The following is a 20,172-nucleotide window of genomic DNA, read 5'->3' as shown; positions in this document are numbered from 1 at the left end:
TAAAAGTATTATTTAAAGGCCACATTTCATAAGCTAGCTGTCATTCCTATGATAGTGTTTCTTATTTAACTTAAACATTAAAAATAATATTTGACTTATTTCAGATGCGGAAGAAGTTGGAGAATAATATAGACAGAGAATTAAAAGAAGGTATGTTGCCAACATTTCTGAATTAAATTTAGACATTGATTTCCAAAATACACTGTAAACAGTAAATGGCACCTCTTTCTGTTGTTTGAATAACAGATACTATGTTAAATTTTTCCTTACACCTTAGCTAATGAAAAATGAGAAAGCACAATCTCATTCATAATGATAAATGCACTTATTCCTCATTTATTCATCATGATCCACAGCTTTAAAAAAAATCTCAAGAAGTCTGTGTTCTCTATTTCTGGCTGTGCCCTCTATTTCTGGCTGTGCCCTTCCTCTCCTGCTGTCCCCGTGGGCCTGTCACCTGCACACAGACCTGTTCTCACAAAGAATGGAGGTCATCAGCTTCTCGAGTTTGGTAGTGACTGAGGCAAAAAACCCAGACTCAAGCAATCACAGTTCATGTACCTGTCCCCTGGTGGATGACAATTAATTTCCTGTCATTCACTTTGTCACTAGTTAACATTTTGCCCTCAGGAAAAATTCCAAATTCCTTAGCTTGGAAGAAAAACACCCACATCGATTTGGCTCTTGCCAAAGTCTTCAGCCGTATCTCTTTCCTCCCCTGCTCTGCCCCTGTGCTCCAGCGGCTGGTCAGACTGCGTCCAGCTCCGCGGGCGCCCTTCCTGCCTCTGCTTTGTGTTTGCTCCTTGCCTCTCTCTCCCACTTTCTCCTCCTCCTTCAGGTATCTGCTTACACATCACGGCCACCAAAGGGGACAATATTGACACAAAGCTGGACGTCCCTTCTGAGTGTTCCAACTCTGCCCTCTTTTATACCTGTCATGGCATTTATGTCTCTGTACCGAAACTGCCTGTTCATCTGTTTCTCCAGTTTACGGTACAAGATCTTTCAGGGCGGACTCTGTCATCTTCATCTTGTGGTTCCAGTGCTTGACACAGTGCCTTAGCACATGGTTGCTGAGTAAATGAATGAAGAGTGAGAAAACCAGGCGCTCTGATCCTTAGCCACAGGAGCAGTTAATTCAACGTGCAGCCCTGGGCAAAGTCTAGAGTAGTAATCTTGTATTTTGTGTTGTAATCATATGTAGGTATTTTTCGTTCTTAAAACTTAGAAGAGTCTCAGCTTTTCTTAAAAAATAAACTGACATTTTGTTACCTGTGAAGTATTTTAAGTAAATCTAATTCTTTCTTTTTCTTTCCAGCTACTATTGAACTTGAATCTAAGTCCTACAGACTCTCTCGTAGGCTCGATGGACGAGTCAAGTCCAAGTCCAGATCTGGTTTCGAAAGCACGTGAAGAATATGTGGAAATTCTGAAGAAAAGTATCTGATCTACAAGATAAATAGTAAACATTTACCTGCTCTGAAATAGTAAACATTTACCTGCTCTGGGCTGTTTGCCTAACATTTTAATTATTTCCCGCTAAGTAAGATACTGACAATGTTTATTAAAGGGAAATATTCTTGTATTATATATGCATGATTAAAACTGATGTATTTTAAACCACGTTTCTCTGCATCTCATTGACTTTTAAGCAGATTTTGGGAATAAAACTCAGCACTTTGGAGTATTATATACTCAAACTGAGCCTGGATGCCAGCTGTTTAAGCAGCACCCAACCACCGACCAGATTTGTCCTTGTTATTGAGCCATGTTGATTGGTAGCTTTTTTGAATTTTCCAGTGTTAATCACTGTCTGTCAACCTAAAGATTTAGACGGACAGCGTTTGGATCTGCTGTGGCTGTTTCAGTGTTCTAATGGATCACAATCGTTACAGTGCCGTCAGATTTTCTGTATGTTACCTGAAACACTGATTCACAGATGTTTCCTCATGGAGAAATGAAATCTGACTCAGGCTTTTCATTTTCTCTATTTATTTACTTACTTTTTGGAAACAGTCTTAAAATTAGAGACAAGTTCGGAGCACCAGACTCAAACGGACATTGTCACAAACCTGCCATCTCTCCCATACATTCTCCTAAGGCGTTATCTATCTTTCCTAAATGTCACTTGTTCTACCATAAGTGCCCTTTCTCTCCCCTCTCACCAAGAAGTCATTTGTTTTTCAGAAAATGCCTTTCTCCTTTTCCTGTCATGTATTAAATTGTATGTAAGCCCCCAATTCTAGCCACCCCTTCAAATCCCATTGCTTTGTGAACTCTTGCATGTATTCATACGTAATTTTTTTCTCACAGTAATCTGCTTTAGTCAACTTAATTTGCAGGTTCCCAATCACTGAATGTAAGACGGTAAAGGAAATACTCTCCTTCTCAACAATTTCCCGGAGCTAAAATTTTAATAACTCCTACTTAGATCCTTTATTCCCTTTCCCATCCTTTCAGTGTACTTACTTGGCAAAACTCCCAACTACACAACAGACTGATTCTCATTCTTTCCCCCTTACGTACCCCCAGGCATCTAAGTGCTGCTGAAAAAAGTCACACTGCCCAGCTATCCTGCTACTTTTATTTAGTTAATTTGCACCTTCTTCCTCCTCAGTGATGATTTCAAATTCCCCTCTCTGTACACATCTCCCTGTTTCTTGCCTCTCACGTGAACCAGTCTTACTTCTGACGACAAACTTCCTGAGAGATCTGCTTGCTTCCCCACCAGCAGTCCGTCCCCACCCACTCTGGTGTGTCTTCCCTTCCTCCATTCCCACGCAGCGAGTCTGATGACTCCCACGTCTAAATCAACGTGACATCTTTCCAACCCTTGTCTAACTGAACTCATGCCTCCGGGCATTCCATGTAGCTGACCTCTGTAACTGACCGCTGCCTGCAGCTTCCTCTTTAGTCTTTAGCTGAAGATGATGTTGAAGGTGAGGGCTGCAGCCTTCTTGGTGAGTTCACTCAGTTTACCCTGGCTGTCTCCCATGGGTATACACAGGAAGTATACGTGTTATTCAATTTTTATTTTTCTCCTGTTAGTCTACCTTATGCCAGGTTAATTCTTAGACCAGCCAGGTGAGCCTAGAAGGGTGGAGGGACGCTCCCCGCCCCCACCCCAGCACAAGCCTGAGCACAGGTAGCTGTGCTCATTCACAGCTGGCATGGGCGCTGCCGCGCCTGCAGGGAAGAGATCGAAGGCAAACTCCGCTATTCCTACAGCACTAGCCAGTGAGCTGAAGCTCACCTGAATGTCCTCCAGGCTGAGCTGGGGTCACTGCTCCTGGCAGCAGAAGACTGCCTTTGTGAAAGAAAAATAAAAATGGAGTCTGCATTGCTCGAGAGGGCTCACTAAGGAGGTGTGACTTATGCACATCTCAGCCCACAGAGAATCCGGCCCTGTGAGCACTTACTGCCCTAATGAAGTCATCCTGAACACCTGCCAGAAACTTCAGCTACTTACTGAGCCACTATCCTGAAATAACCTGTGATTCCTTAAGGACACGTGTCTCCTGACTGGCTCACGTCAGTGTCAGTCACAATCCTCATCAGGCGACTTTTGACAGCCTCTTGGCTTTTTGTCTTTATAAGCCCCTGACTCCTGTCCTTGAAACACTCAGTTTTACCCAAATCTGTGTCTCCCAAGTCGCAATTTATTTCTTCCAGTTTTACTGAGAGTTAATTGACCTGCAGCACTGTATTATAAGTTGAAAGCATACAGCACCAAATTCACACCGCCCTTGGCCGAGTCCCCCAGCTTACCAGCACAGGTGAGGCAGAGCACCGCACAGGCCAGGGGCAGGGGCTCAGGGCTGGAGTGGCAGAAAATCTGAACTTGTAGAGGCGGGCCCAGGGTCAAGCTGGCTGAAGCCAGGAGCCCTGCCCCCGAACAGGTCTTGGGGGATCTGGCAGGTAGGGGAAGAGACCTCAGGAATCTCATTGCGCTAAAGTTGGGTTTACCACCCTGACTTCCTTTAGCCTTCTCTGTGCCATTTATTTTTCCACGCCTCAATTGCCCCATCTGTAAAATGGAAACTATATGTGAGGGACTCCATGGAGACCTGCGTCCCGTTGCTGCTGACGACCACTGTGGGGTCTGGGTGAGCCTCCGCTCCCCTTTGGGTCTCCATTTCACCAGCCATAAGATGAGGGGTTTGGATGGGGCAGGCTTTAGGGATTCTCTCTTCAAGCTGGGATTCAGATAAGTCTCAACTTGAGCCCAGGAAATGTGGATTCTGTGACCTTGGCCAAGGCCTTTCAACTTTCTGAGCTGCCTCAGTTTCCTCACCTGCAAAATGGGGATCACACAGGTCCCTACCTCAGAGGATGGGTGTGCAGCTCTGAAATAATCCACATAGAAGACTGATCCCACAGGAACTGCCCAAGGACTCCCAGTTCCTGTTAGTGGAGGGAGTCAGTGCAGAGCTCAGGAGTCAGCCTGCGCTGGGATTCAGAACCCACCAGGCGAGGACATCCCTGGAATTCAGTTGCTGTTCTCACCGGGCTTCAGTTTCCTTAGCTATAGAGTGGGGATGATAACGTTTCCAAAGGGTTAATTTCAGGCTATGAGGATGAAAGGACCACGTGACATGCCTGTCATGGTGCCTGGCCCACAGCAGGCACCCAGTACCTGCCAGAGGTGAGGCTGAAGATGCGGGTGATGAGAAAGAAATTCCGGGCAGAGACAGCAAAGCCCCTGTGTCCCCCAGCTCTCCACACGGACATTCCCTCCTGCTGTGGGTCCCTCAGCTCTCTGGCTCTGATGTGCTCATCTCAGCCAGAAGGTTCAGGAGCTTGTAGGGGCCACACCCCCCTCAGTCCTGGGAGCCCCTAAATCCTGTGGTTATTAGACCCCATGTACCAAGCCCCAGCAATGATGTTTGCCGCAGGCAATTGCTTGGATCTTGGCCAAAAGTGGGGGAGAGGAACTGAGGACCCCCCCGGACCACCCTCCTCAGCCCCTGAGATCCTTAGGGCCAAGGAACTTAGAGCACTCAGGGAGGAGGCCAGATTTGGTGCTGGAATAGGAAAGCTTGGATCTGCTGCAGACTGGCGGAGTGCCTCCAGTGGCCTCAGCAGCCTCACCTCTGAAGTGAGGAGATGCTGCCCTCCAGCTTGAATAGTCAGAGTTCTGGGAAAGGGCCCAGCTCACAGTAGGCACTTAAGTCATGTCAGCATTCTCCACTCCCCTAGAGGGGGAGAAAGGGGAGTCAGCTCATGTCCAGAGCTCTGCCCTGGTGTGTGTGCCTGGTGGCACTGGGGATGTTGGGGAGGACCAGCTGCCAGTCTGAGGTAGGTTTGAAGGAACATCACAGTGTATCAGGAGCTGAAACTCTGGCCCTGAGCTCTGCCTTCAGAGCCACTCATGTGGGTCAGAATCCCTGCAGGGTAGCTGAGCAGTGATGCTGAAAGTCCAGGACCACAAGCTTCCCCGTCGCCCCCTCTCCTTGCAGGCAGTGCACGTGCTTCTGTTATCCTGGTCATCACAGTGCAGATTGTCCCTGTCACAGATCATCAGCAGGATGGCTCCAAACCCACCAAGCCCCCAGACCCACTTCTGCTGCCAACGGCAGAGCAGAGCTGGTGGTGAGGTCCCAGACCAACCAGCACCCCTCTTCAGTGTCCCCCTGGACAGCCTCTGAACCCCATCTGTTCATCTTCACCCCACCCTCTGAGGATAGGTCCACTCCTGCTCAAGAAATGGAAATGGCTCCCTAGTGCCCACACAGTCAAGTCTAACTACACAGCTGTCTTTCATGGATGTCCGTGTTACGTCTCCAGCCAACATCCTCTTTCCCTAGGCAACTTCCTGACTGTAAGATCCATTCCTCCTTCCAGGTCTTGTTCCTTGCTGTCCCCGCACCTGGAATGTCGTCCTTCTGGCATCGCTCTGGAGCCCAGCTTAAGTGGACTTCAAGTGAGTCCTTGCTCACAAAACCCATCCTGACCCTTCTCTGAGCTCCCAGGGCATTAAGTGCCAGCACAGTCCAGCCCAAAGCTCGTAGTTTCATCCTTGGTAGGTTTCCCTTTTCACCTACATCAGGGGCTTGACATACTACTGCCCAAGGGCCACATTTGGCTCAGCCACTGCCTCTTTTTCTAAGTGGAGTTTTATTGGAACACTGTCACATCCCTTTGTTTCCGTGTTGCCTGCGGCTCTGTCATCCCACAGTGGCAGAACCAAGTAATTCAGCAGAGTCACCATGGCTCTCAAAGCCTCAAATATTTACTAGCTTGTTCTTGCAGAAAATGTTTGCTGACCCTATCTAGACTGAAAATCCAGAAGGAGTTTTCCCTTCAAAGGAAGGTTTGGGCACCTGTGTGCCTGAAAATTCTTGGTGATGATTTTTCTCCCAGTGAATGGCCCCCAGCCATGCCTGGTTCCTCTTTGGCCTCCCCCCGACCTCGGCATCAGCCGGGAGGCAGGGGGACACCTGAGGGGCCTCATCCCTCTTAACCCAGCCTAGAGCAGCTCCAAACTCCATCCCCCATTCTGGGCCCAGCCAGAAAACCCCCTACCTTGTCCACAAATCCCCTATCCTGCCTGACTTCACAGCTCAGGTTGCAGTCCAGGGCTGTGTCTGCAAGGGGAGGGCAGAGGGTAAGTCACCACAGGGTTCCCAGAAGCCTAGCACAGGCCCATGGCCTCCACCTTCTAACCTGTCTCAGGACCCATCTGGGGCCAGACAAGTCATTTCCAAGAAGACACTGCCCAGAGGTGAGAGCATCTGGAGCCCCCCCCATACTGGGCTAGGGGCACAGGGGCCTTGGGGAGGAAGAAGGGTCAGAGCAAAGGTCAACTGCTGCCCCCTCCAGGAAGTCTTCCCTGAACTCACTCTCTTCTGCATCCCTACAGTCCTCACTGTCTGGGGTGTGCCCTGTATGGAGCCCGGATCACCCTGGACGCCCTTGGTCTGTGTGAAGCTGCTTCATCTCCTTGGGATGGGGCAGTGAGCTGGACTCCGGTGTCAGACAGTCGTGGATGTGAATCTGGGCTGGCACCTGCTGTCTGTGTGGCTTCTCTGAGCCTCAGCTTCTTCCCAATTCCCAGCCCACTTCCCACCTTCTTAATCTTTCTCCCTAGAAATGTGGGGAGATTTTACAACACCAATGAGACACTGAAGGGAGAGAGAAGATCCCCAGCCCCCAGTACAGAGAGAATTTGAAATGATTTTTAATCGTGTGAAATGACACCCTATCACCATGCAACAGGGCATGAATCTCACAAACACAACATGGGGCAAAAGGACGTGTGTAATATGATTCCATCCATAGAGAATTCAAATATAGGCCAAAATAGACTGTATTATTTGGGTGTGACCACAAGATAGTGGTTACCTCTGCGAGAGGGAGGGGCTTATGATCAGAGAGGAGCTTGGTGGCAGGGTGTGATTTGGGGAGCTGGTCACATACCGTGTTCTGTTTCTTGACCTGAGTGATGGTTGCACAAGTGTTTTCTTGGTATCTATTCATTAATGTGTGTGTATGCACGCACATACACACACGTAAAATAAAGCTTTGTGCACATTTCTGTATGTGTATTTTCTTTTTTTAATTAAAAAAATTTTAATTGAAGTATAATCAGTTATAATGTGTCAATTTCTGGTGCACAGCCTAATGTTTCAGTCATACATGTACATACGTATATTCCTTTTCATATTTTTTCATTATAAGTTACTACCAGATATTGAATATAGTTCCCTGTGCTCTACAGTAGAAATTTGTTTTTTCTGTATGTGTATTTTCCAGTGAACAAGGATGTGTATGTGTTCTGGGAGGGGGAGGCAGAGAGATACCTAGCTTCAATCCTAACAAAAGGAAGGCAAATTAAAGCAACAGTGAGAATCTGACCTCTCAGATTGTCAAAAATGAAAAATGGTTGATAATGTACAGTGTTGGCAAGGCACTCTCACCAAATGCTGTTAGCGGGTGTATAAAGTTGTATGGTCTTTTCTGAAGAGCCATTTGGCAATATCTACCAGAATTTTAAATGTATATCACCTATAACTCACTGAAATCTGCTTCTAAAAATGCTTCCTGCACACAGAAAACAAAACATGGTTACCAAAGGCACAGGGTGGGGGAGGGGTAAATTAGGAGTTTGGGATTAACAGACACACATGACTTTATATAAAATATATAAACAATAAGGTCCTACTGTAGAGCACAAAGAATGATATTCAATTTCTTATAATGACATATAATGGAGAAAAACCTGAAGAGAAGAAATATATACATATTTATATGTATAACTGAATCACTTTGCTGTATGTGTGAAACTGTTACCGAGTCCAAACTCTGCTCACTGCAGGACAGGCCAATAAATCAAAAGATGAGGTGTTGGGGCAAAGAATGGCAACTTTATTTGGAAAGCCAGCCGACTGAGAGGATGGCAGACTAATGCCTTGGAGAACCATCATCCCCCAGTCAGAATACAGGCCCATTTTATTAAAAAAAAAAAAAAAAGGGTGGGGTGCGTGTTAGTTGTTTTAAACTTCTCGCTGTAGGAATTCTTTGTTCCCGCAGCTGTCCACGTGCGCCAGGTCATGGTGCTCCTCCAAAACCTCCAACAAAACAAATGTTACTTTCTAGTCTGCAGCTTGTTGTTATAGGAGTGCAGAAGTGCTGACAGCCTTAAAGGTCAGAGCCCCGAGAACAGGCTCTCCTGTCTATTTCAGGCTACAGGTAACATTGTTTCCCAAAAGGTGCAGAGCCGGCAAGACTAAGCCTAGAGAACAGGGCACAGGGTTAAAGGAAAAGGAACAGATCTAATGTGGAGTCAGATTTGTTCTTTTCTATTACATCACCAGTATTTGTTATTGTCACTATTTTTTAAACTGCACATGAAAAGATGCTCCCGACGGAGAAGATGGCGGAGTAGAAGGACGCTCGTAGCTCACCCTCTCCCACAAATACACCAAGAGCCACATCTACAGACCCACTCAGCCAACCAGAGCACCTGCGGAACTCCAACAGAACATCGCCCTTTTCAAAAGATAAAGACGCCAAAAATCTGTTAGGAGAAAAGGAAAAAAGAAAGAACAAAAGACAAAGCAGCATGGGACGGGTCCCGCGGGGAGGGAGCGGCAAAGGAGGACTGGCGCTCGCTCGCTGGGTCTCCCCTCTCCAACTGAGAGGCCAGCGGGACGGAGGGGGAGCCTCCGAGGCTCGGATCTGTACAGAGCAGCCCTTGTCTGACAGAACGATGTTAAACGGGCACAGAGCGTCCCCCCGACACCCAGCCTGAGACGCGGGCCGGCAGCGGCGGGCAGGGCCAGGCTGCCCAAGCCGGGCGGAGGACGGGGGCGGCTGCACGGAGGCAGCCCTGGGGGACTAAAAGGGGCTGCGCGCCATGGCTGTGGGTGCACAGGGCAGAACAACCTGGGCCGGCCATAAAACAGAAAGGTTGATGTGCTCTCGGGGGAAGGGTGCACACCCCCATCTCTGAAAACCCGCGGAAAGTTTTCGGGGGAAGAGAGGCGGGGCTCAGGCACAGCCGCCATATCCTCCGTGCTGAGAACCCAGGCGGGGGCGGGGGCGAAACCTGCATCCGCACGGAAGGGCTTAGCAGCCTCAAAGGCCAGACTGAGACTGGACTGCAGCCCGGGGCAGATAGGATCCTTCCATCCTGGTCCCTCAGAGAACTTGCTTCGCAAAGACAAACAAGGAGCTGGGTTTTGGCTCGGAGCAGGGACAAGGCTGTCCCTCGGTCTTCCCCGAGCCCACCTGCGGAGCGCCGACCAGGGAGGAGCGCCGACCAGGGCGGAGCGCGCAGCCGCACAGAGCAGCGGAGCTACCGGCGGCGGTGCAGGTAGAGGGAGAGCGCCCCTCCCGCCTTTCGGGCAGGAACACAGCCCCTGACCGAGGTGCTGGGAGGGGGCACGACCCTCCCTCCTACCCGGCCAGTCTGCAACATCTGACTGCGGCATCCGGAGGGGCAGCGACCCGCCTGCCCACAGCAGAGAGCTGCACCTGACCCAGTGTTAGGAGGAGGCGCGATCTGCTTGCAGACAGGTGCTGGGAGCAGCACAGAAGAGGGCGCCAACGGAGGGCCTCTGAAAACAGCAAGCTGAGCTTCCAAAACAGGACGAAGACAAAAAGACTTCACATTAAAAGCACACAGACTCCAGGAGAACACCGACAACCCCCCTCTTTTTTTTTTTTTAAATCTGTTTTTACCTGTTCTATTTTCTATTACTCTCTTAATTTTTACTTCTTAATTCATTTCTATTTCTCTTGGGTTTTGATATCCTGTTATTGATTAGACACAGGTTTCAAATACATCTATTCATCTCCCCCCCCCTTTTTTAAGGGTTTTAAAAGGACGTCTCAACCCGATTAATACTCTGCTTCAAATCGCTCTTCTATTATTCATTATACACTGTTTTCAAACCCTCTTTCTCCCTTCTTTTAAAATTCTTTCTCTCTTATTTTTTTCTCTTTTTCCTAAGTTCTATTCCTAAGTAGGCATTAGATAGATAAAACCCTTAAGGACCAAAATAAACAACTGATACTCCATAAACCACAGTGCCAGAGAGGTATGAGCAAGATGAAGAAGCAGAAAAACCTTTCCCAATTAAAAGAACAAGAGAAATCCCCTGAAAGAAAGATCAATGAAATAGATATCGATAGCCTACTAGATCAAGATTTCAAAAAAGGAGTGATCGAATTGCTGAAGGAATTAAAAGAGATAGTGTTTAGAGATATAAAATATGTCAAAAATGAAATTGAAGCTATAAAGAAGAGCCAAGTAGAATGGGTAAACTCATTGACAGAGATGAGGAATGATCTAATAGGTGTGCAAAGCCGACTAGATAATGCAGAGGAACGAATTAGTGATCTAGAAGACAGGGTAATAGAAAGCACCCATTCAGAAAAACTACAAGATAAGCAAATAAAAAATAATGAAAATAGCATAAGGGACCTATGGGATAATGTAAAGCATCCCAATCTTAGCATAATAGGGGTCCCAGAAGGGGAAGAAAGATCAAAGGGGATTGAAAAGGTTTTTGAAGAAATCATGACTGAAAACTTCCCAAACTTAAAGAAGGAATCAGATATCCAAGTACAGGAAGCTCAGAGGGTCCCAAACAGGAAGAACCCAAATAGACCCACATCAAGACATATCATAATCAATATGGCCAGAGTCAAGGATAAAGAAATGATTCTAAAAGCAGCAAGAGAAAAGCAAAGATTAATTTACAAGGGAACTCCCATAAGGCTCTCAGCTGGTTTCTCTACACAAACACTACAGGCCAGAAGGGAGTGGCAAGATATATTCAAAGCCCTGAATGAAAAAAAGATGCAGCCTAGGATCCTTTATCCAGCAAGGCTATCCTTGAGGATAGAAGGAGAAATAGTTTCACAGACAAAAAAAAAGCTGCAGGAATTTAGCAACACTAAACCCATGCTAAAAGAAGTATTGAAAGGGCTTTTCTAAATAGAAAAGCAGCAGGATGCTACAGAAATGAGAAACTCACAACTAGAAAGGTGATAACTCATGAATTACAAATAAAGTAAACACGAAATTATAAAAGAAGACATTGAAATCACTGAGAGTGGGAGAGGGAGGCAGGGAAATATAGAATATTTTTTTCTTTCTTTTAAAAAAATTTTTAACAGTAGGATGGGTTTGAGATCATGTTAATATCAGTTTAATAAAAACAGTTATAGTAATTGGTTAATAGATTTACAAAAAAGGGTAACCACAAGCCAAAAATTTACAAGGGAGTCACAAAAATTAAATAAAATCCATGATAATACAAAGGAAAATTACCAAACCACAAAAGGAAGAAGAAAGGAACAAAGAGGATATACCAATTCAACTGCAAAGATAAGTTCAAAATGACAATAAACACACATCTATCATTAATTACTGTAAATGTTAATGGACTAAATGTTCCAGTCAAAAGACATAGAGTGGCAGACTGGATAATAAAGCAAGAACCTTCAATATGCTGCATACAAGAGACCCACTTTAGGGAGAAGGACACATATAGATTGAGAGTGAAAGGATGGAAAAGATATTCCATGCAAATGGAAAAGCCAAAAAAGCAGGTGTTGCAGTACTGATTTCAGACAAAATAGACTTTAAAACAAAGGCCATAAAGAAAGATAAAGAAGGACATTTTATAACGATTAAAGGAATGATACAAGATGAGGATATTACACTTGTTAATGTATATGCACCCAATATAGGAGCACCTAAGTACATACAAGAATTACTAACAGAGATAAAGGGGGCTAATGATGAGAATACAATCATAGTTGGAGATTCTAACACTGCATTAACATCACTAGACAGATCTTCCAGACAGAAAATAAACAAGGCAATAGAGAAATTAATACTACAATAGAAAAACTAGATTTGGTGGATATTTTCAGAGCATTACAACCCCCAAAAATAGGATATACATTCTTTTCAAGTGCACATGGAACATTTTCCAGGATTCATCATGTACTTGGGCACAAAAGAAACCTCAACAATTTTAAGAAGATACAAATTATCTCAAGCACCTTTACTGACCACAATGCCATGAAACTGGAAATCAACAACAGAGAAACAAAGGAGAAAAAAAGGAAAACATGGAGATTAAACAATATGTTATTAAAAAAAACAATGGATCAATGAGGAAATCAAAGCTATAATTAAAAAATACCTTGAGACAAATGGTAATGAAAGCACAACCACTCAAAACCTATGGGACACAGCAAAGGCAGTGCTAAGAGGGAAGTTTATAGCAATACAGGCCTTCCTCAAAAAGAAGAACAATCTCAAATAAACAAGTTAACCCACCACCTGAATGAATTAGAAAAAGAAGAACAAAAAGCCCCAAAAAGCAGCAGAAGGAAGGAAATAATAAAGATCAGAGAGGAATTAAATACAATAGAAATTAACAAGACCATAGAAAAAATCAACCAAACCAAAAACTGGTTTTCTGAAAAAGTAAATAAAATCGAAAAACCTGTGGCCAAACTCACAAAGAAGAAAAAAGAGAGAGCACAAATTAGCAAAATAAGAAAGGAAAATGGAGAAATTACAACAAACAAAATAGAAATGCAGAATATCATACGAGATTATTATGAAAAACTATATGGAACCAAACTGGATAACCTAGAGGAGATGGACAAGTTTCTGGAAACATACTGTCCACCAAAACTGAATCAAGAAGAAACTGAACACTTGAACATTCCGATCACTAAAAAAGAAATAGAAATAGCAATTAAAAACTTCCCTACAAATAAAAGTCCAGGACCGGACGGCTTCACCGGGGAATTCTACCAAACATACAAAGAACTCATACCAGTACTTCTCAAACTCTTCCAGACGATTGAAAAGGAGGGAATACTCCCAAACTCATTCTATGAAGCCACCATCACCCTGATACCAAAACCAGGCAAAGACACTACAAAAAAAGAGAATTATAGGCCAATATCACTGATGAACATAGATGCCAAAATCCTCACCTAAATTTTAGCAAATAGAATCCAACAACACATAAAAAAGATTATACATCATGACCAAGTGGGGTTCATCCCAGGGACACAAGGCTTGTTAAACATATGCAAATCAATCAATTTAATACATCACATCAACAAGAGAAAGGACAAAAACCACATGATCTCAATCGATGCAGAAAAAGCATTTGATAAAATTCAACACCCATTTATGATAAAAACTCTCGCCAAAGTGGGTATAGAGGGAACATATCTCAGCATCATAAAAGCTATATATGACAAACATACAGCCAGCATAGTACTCAATGGTGAAAAACTCAAAAGCTTCCCACTAAAATCTGGGACAAGACAAGGATGCCCACTATCACCACTCCTATTCAACATAGTCCTGGAAGTCCTAGACACAGCAGTCAGGCAAGAGAAAGAAATAAAAGGGATCCAAATTGGAAAAGAAGAGGTTAAAGTATCATTATATGCTGATGACATGTTTCTATATATAGAAAACCCTAAAAGGTCCACACAAAAGCTACTAGAGCTGATTGAAGAATTCAGCAAGGTAGTAGGTTACAAAATTAACGTTCAAAAATCAGTTGCATTTCTTTACACTAATGATAAATCAACAGAAAAAGAAAGTAAAGAAACAATCCCCTTTAAAATAGCACCCAAAGTAATAAAATATCTGGGAATAAATCTAACCAAGGAGGTGAAAAATTATACACAGAAAACTATATACCACTGATGAAGGAAATTAAAAAAGACTTTAAAACATGGAAAGATATTCCATGCTCTTGGATTGGAAGAATCAATATTGTTAAAATGGTCACACTGCCCAAGGCAATCTACAGATTTAATGCAATCCCTATCCAATTACCCAGGACATGTTTCACAGAACTAGAACAAATCATAATAAAATTTATATGGAACCATCAAAGACCTAGAATTGCCAAAACTTTACTGAAGAGAAAGAAAGAAGCTGGAGGAATAACTCTCCCAGACTTCAGACAATACTAAAGAGCTACAGTCATTAAGACAGCATGGTAATGGTATGAAAACAGAATATAGACCAATGGAACAGAATAGAGAGCCCAGAAATGAACCCACAAACTTTTGGTCAACTCATCTTCGACAAAGGAGGCAAGAATATACAATGGAATAAAGACAGTCTCTTCAGCAAATTGTGTTGGGAAAACTGGACAGCAGCATGTAAAACAATGAAGCTAGAACACTCCCTTACACCATATACAAAAATCAACTCAAAATGGATTAAAGACTTAAACATAAGACAAGATACAATAAACCTCCTAGAGGAAAACATAGGCAAAGCATTATCTGACATACATTTCAAAAATTTTCTCCTAGAAGAAATAAAAGCAAGAATAAACAAATGGGACCTAATGAAACTTACAAGCTTCTGCACAGCAAAGGAAACCAGAAGTAAAACGGAATGGGAGAAAATTTTTGAAAGTGAAACCGACAAAGGCTTGATCTCCAGAATATATAAGCAGCTCATACGACTCAATAAGAAAAAAATAAACAACCCAATCCAAAAATGGGCAGAAGACCTAAACAAGCAATTCTGCAAGGAAGACATCCAAATGATCAAAAGGCACATGAAAAAATGCTCAATATCACTAATTATCAGAGAAATGCCAATCAAAACTACAATGAGGTATCACCTCACACTAGTCAGAATGGCCGTCATTCAAAAATCCAGAAGTGACAAATGCTGGAGAGGCTGTGGGGAAAGGAGAACCCTCCTACACTGCTGGTGGGAATGCAGTTTGGTGCAGCCACTATGGAAAACAGTGTGGAGATTCCTCAAAAGACTAGGAATAGACTTACCATATGACCCAGGAATCCCACTCCTGGGCTTGTATCCAGAAGGAAATCTATTTCAGGATGACACCTGCACCCCAATGTTCATAGCAGCACTATTTACAATAGCCAGACATGGAAACAGCCTAAATGTCCATCAACAGGGCACTGGATAAAGAAGATGTGGTATATTTATACAATGGAGTACTACTCAGCCATAAAAACCAACAACATAATGCCATTTGCAGCAGCATGGATGCTCCTGGAGAATGTCATTCTAAGTGAAGTAAGCCTGAAAGAGAAAGAAAAGTATCATATGATATTGTTCATGTATGGAGTCTAAAAAAAAAAAAACAAAAAGAAACAAACAAAAACAAAGCATAAATACTGGACATAAATAGACTCACAGACAGAGAATACAGACTTGTGGTTACCAGGGGGGTGGAGGGTGGGAAGGGATAGACTGGGATTTCAAAATTGTAGAATAGATAAACAAGATTACACTCTATAGCACAGGGAAATATACACAAAATGTTATGATAAGTCACAGAGAAAAAAAATGTGACAATGCGTGTGTATATGTCCATGAATGACTGAAAAATTGTGCTGAACACTGGAATTTGACACATTGTAAAATGATTATAAATCATTAAAAATGTTAAAAAAAGAAAACTTTGATGCTGTACAACTAAAAAATAAATAAATAAATAAAATAAGAGAGAAATTCTCACTGCTTTGCTGTATCTGCTGTTTGACACCGTTTCACTACACCAGGTGAGTGTAATGTCGCGCTCAGCATGTGTCTTCTCAGAGCACCACTGCCGGCTGCTTCCCGGGAGCTTATGGTGTTTGGGCAAGGCTGCTGGGGGGAGGGAGGCCAAGGACAACCGAGCAAATAAAAATAATCGGGTGAATAAGGAAACAATGTCAGATTGAAATGAAGGAAATAACACAGTGTTGAGATGGGAGACTTGGGGGGAAATGAGTCAAGAAAGCTATCTTTGAGTAGGTTACATGTGAGCTGAGATGGCGATAAGGAGGCTGGACTTTGAGGATCTGGGATAAGTCACCCCAGGAATAGAGGCAGCTTGTCCATTGTCCCCGAGGCACAAATGCGCTCAGCAGGTTTGAGGAGATACTGGAGCCAGCGCTGGTGAGAGTGACGAGACGCGAGGTTTAGAAGGGCGTCAGGAGCACGGAAAGGAGTGTAGACTCTAAGTGCAGTGAGAAGCAGTCATGATAGTTTAAGCACTAAAGTAATTTTCTCTCACTCACATTTTGCAAAGATACTGTGGAGAATGAATTGCAGGGACCCAGGAAGCAGGGAGGCCGGGTCCGAGGCCCTTGGACTGGGCCAGATGAGAGATGGTGGGAGCCAGGGAGGAATGCGTTTGGGGAGTGGGGCTGACAGGATGCAGTTATGGGCTGGCTGTGGATGGTGAGGAGAAGAGGAGGGTCAAGGTAGCCCCAGGTCGGCCTGGAGCCAGGTGCCTGTTGCTTCTAATCTCAGTGCTCCATGCAGGTGCCCACCTACTTGGGCAAACCTCTTAACCTTGAAAGTGAGGGTTTTAAAACACTGACGTCTTTTTGTTTGTTTCATATTTTATGGAAAGATTCAACATGTACAGAAGTAGAGAGAACAGCACAGCCAGCCTGCCTGTATCAGTCACCCAGCTCCAGAATTATCAACTCAGAGTCACTGTTGTTGCATCTTTCATCGCCACCTCCTCCCCTCCCCCACTACGGGATCATTTTGAAGACAATCCTACATAGCTTAACCTTTCAATAGTGAAATGACAAGGTCTCTTTCAAATACAATTGGAATATTCCGTTTTTTTTAGGGTTACAAAATAATTCCCTGATTGTCACAAAAATACACTTTTAAGTAGTTTTGGGGTTGAAATCAGGATCCAGACTAGGTTCACACATTGCAGCTAGCATGTCTCTCAAGTGGGTTCTAATCTATAATTTTCCTGTTTCTCATTTTCCTTGAAATTGCTGAGGGGTTTCTCTATTTACTGTGTGGCTGATTTCATTCTCCCCTGTGGTGTTAGGCTTGTTTCTCCATCCTATGTATTGGCTTTAGCTAAGTGATTTGATCCTCCCCTAAAAGCTTGATCTGACTGAGGTTCAACTCTGTGCAAGAATACTTGTTATGTGAAGTTTTGTACTCCTGTCACAAGGTACATTTTGTCCAGTTGACTCTCTTTTTTGTGATGACAGCAGCCAATAATGATTGTCACCCGGGATCATTATTTCATAAGGGATTTTATTTGATGTGGTCATACTCTAATTTTCTCCCTCAATTATCAGCAGGATCACAGTCATGAAGAGGCACTTTCTCATTAACCCGGGTTATCCTGTAGAACACAGTTTTAAAAGAGGATATTTGTACATATGTAAATATTTAAAGTTGATACATTTTTCTTTTCTTTTTAATTTTTTTTCTAATGAGGGTACTGAAGATTGAATCTAGGTCCTTATGCATGCTGAGCACACACTGTGCCACTGAGTGTACCCCATCACCCTTGAGATTCATATTTATATGATATTTTCCTTTTGTTATTTTTATTTTATATTATACAGTATTTGATGGCAGGGCTACGGGTTTGAAGGCTCTTTAATCATTCTTTATGGGTTTTGGGGTTTGTGTGTGTGTTTGTGTTTCTAAAGAAAACAATTTTCCCATTATTTTAAGTATGTTTTGCTAAGGAAAATATGTTGATCTGTTCCCTGCTCCTGGTCCATGTGTTCCCTTTGTTGCTTCCCACTAGTGGCCCCTTGAGCTCTGTGACAAGACTAGCATGTCGTTAATCCAGGTTGAAGGAGATCTGAAGAGATTTATTCAAGGAGATGAAATTTGTAGACAATGTATTGGAAAGTATTGAGAAATTTATTCATTAGGAGAAGTTCTGGGGTTGAATTGCTAAGTGCACAGAAATCTAAGCTATGAGCCACCAAGACAATTATTAACTCCAGGAAAAACAAAGTAGGGAAGAAAAAAGTAAGCCTAGCAGACAACTTGCTACAGCTGTGAACAGTCTGTACAGAGTCATAATAATGTAAAGCAAGGATACTGAGCTGATCAAAATTACAATGTAATTGTATCAAAAGCTTGGAAGAATGAAGGTTTGCGTGTGTAGATGAGATGGGGTTTGAAAGAGAGCTTAATCCTCATTTTCCAAAATAGAAGTTTAAATAGGTGATACATAAAGCTGAAAAAGTCAGTAGGCTGTGTTACAAGGACATTAGTCAGAGAAAGGGAGTAATTATTTCAAGAGTCAGCAGTAGGAGCTGAACGTGGTTGCTTCTGGCCAGGAAATGGGGCTGTTGTTGGAAACTGTTTCTTTTTACAATCGGTGTTCGAGAACTGTTTGACTCGTTAATGAATATATGGTATAACTTTGATAAAAAGAAATCAAAGCTGAATTTTGAAAAAATTGATGTTAAGAATTGGGGTGTTTTTCACAGAGAAAGATAACAATCAGACAAAACTACATTTGAAGGGATCCTCATTATTCCTAGCATTTCAGCAAGGACTAGGGGCTAGACATCTGTTTAAGGTTCAAAAATTCTTTCTGACCTTCTTGCCGACATGTAACCTTTGGAAGTAATGAACTCCCCGTCACTGTAAATATGCAGGCAGAGGCTGCCTGACCAGCTCTCTAACTGTAGCAGGGTGTGTTTACCATTGGGCAGTTGAAGCAGGCAACTTCTAACATTCTTTCAGTTTTGAATGTGGCATTTTCAGGACGGATAGTTGATTAGAATATATTACAAAAAACTTAACAAGAAAGAGTCCAAGACATCTCAAACCCATTGCCAGGGTTTTCTCTGCCAGACACCATCCTGAGCCTGCCATCCGTGAGCCAGGCCGCAAAGCCCAGTCACATGAGAATGAACACACTTTGACCCTCTTATCTGATTTGGCATCGGGCTCAGCCCTTTTCCCCATGGAATGGTCCACGCCCAGGTCTCTGACGATGGAGCTGGTCTCACAGCAGCCCTGTGAGCGCTGGTCCAGCCCAAGGGGGTTCCTGCGTGAAGTTTCCCAGGACTCCAGGCTGTTCTCAGAGCTGAGTCCCCTCTAGGCTAAGCCCACAGAGCTCAGCCCAGCTCCAGACTGAGCCAGAAGCCTCAGAGAGAACTCAGAGCTGAGGAAATCCACAGGTTTTACCCAGCACTGCCGAGTCAGCAGTGAGCCAGCTGAGGGAAGTATCAGCGACAGCAAACACACCTGAGCCGCCGTCTCATGTTCCGCCTCATTCCTAAGCCCTCTGCGTCTGCCTGTCTGTGTCTGTCTCCCTTTCAGGACCAGCCTGGCACCGCTTCGTGCCCTGCCTCCTTTCTTCTAATCTTGCCTCCCTGGCCTGTTCCATCTACTCCAGATTAACTGAGAAACATTGAAGAGTTTTTAAAACCTAAGAACAACAGACGTGCTAGATACAAAGAATACAGGGCAGTGCCTTCCTCAGTCACATCTCTCCTGCCCTCTCCCATTCCCACAATGAGTTTTGTAAATATTTTGTCAGAGAGACATTGCACTCCCAGTTGTTATCATTATCAGCCATTTCCTTATTATCTGTGGTTTACGATGCATTTGCTCCAGGGACGTTCCCGAGTTAAGGCAGGAGAAGATGACTGAGCCAGTTGTTGATGTCCACTTGTGTCAAGCCTGTTAAGAATGATCTTTGGGGGGATTTGCTGAATGTGCCAGACTGTCCAGTGAGTGGTGATGATCCCCTGCATCTGCTCCGGAGTCGGCCTCGTCCCCTCCTTTGCTCTGTTCTCATTTATCTCTCTTCAGCAGGTGAACCAGTGATCTGTACTTCTATGATACGTAAAATACTTCTTATTTCACGGTAGAATTTGGGGGCTGCTATGAAAACGCAT

General features: G+C 43.9%; 1 protein-coding gene across 7 annotated transcripts in view; it reads left to right on the top strand.

The window, feature by feature from the left end:
• Positions 1–1,620, top strand: part of LOC116151738 (coiled-coil domain-containing protein 144A-like) — a 56,663-nt gene extending 55,043 nt beyond the window's left edge. For all 7 annotated transcript variants that reach the window (XM_064481723.1, XM_064481721.1, XM_064481720.1 and 4 more), the window contains 2 exons: positions 105–150; positions 1,319–1,620. In XM_064481723.1, the coding sequence (XP_064337793.1) occupies positions 105–150; positions 1,319–1,413 (141 nt within the window). In that variant the 3' untranslated portion in view covers positions 1,414–1,620. The remainder of the gene's footprint in view (positions 1–104; positions 151–1,318) is intronic.
• The last annotated feature ends 18,552 nt before the right edge of the window (positions 1,621–20,172 follow it).

The sequence above is a fragment of the Camelus dromedarius genome, chromosome 33 (assembly GCF_036321535.1).
Source record: "Camelus dromedarius isolate mCamDro1 chromosome 33, mCamDro1.pat, whole genome shotgun sequence".
NCBI lineage: Eukaryota > Metazoa > Chordata > Mammalia > Artiodactyla > Camelidae > Camelus > Camelus dromedarius.
The sequence above is the reverse complement of the archived record's forward strand: the minus strand, read 5'-3'. Positions and strand labels throughout refer to the sequence as shown.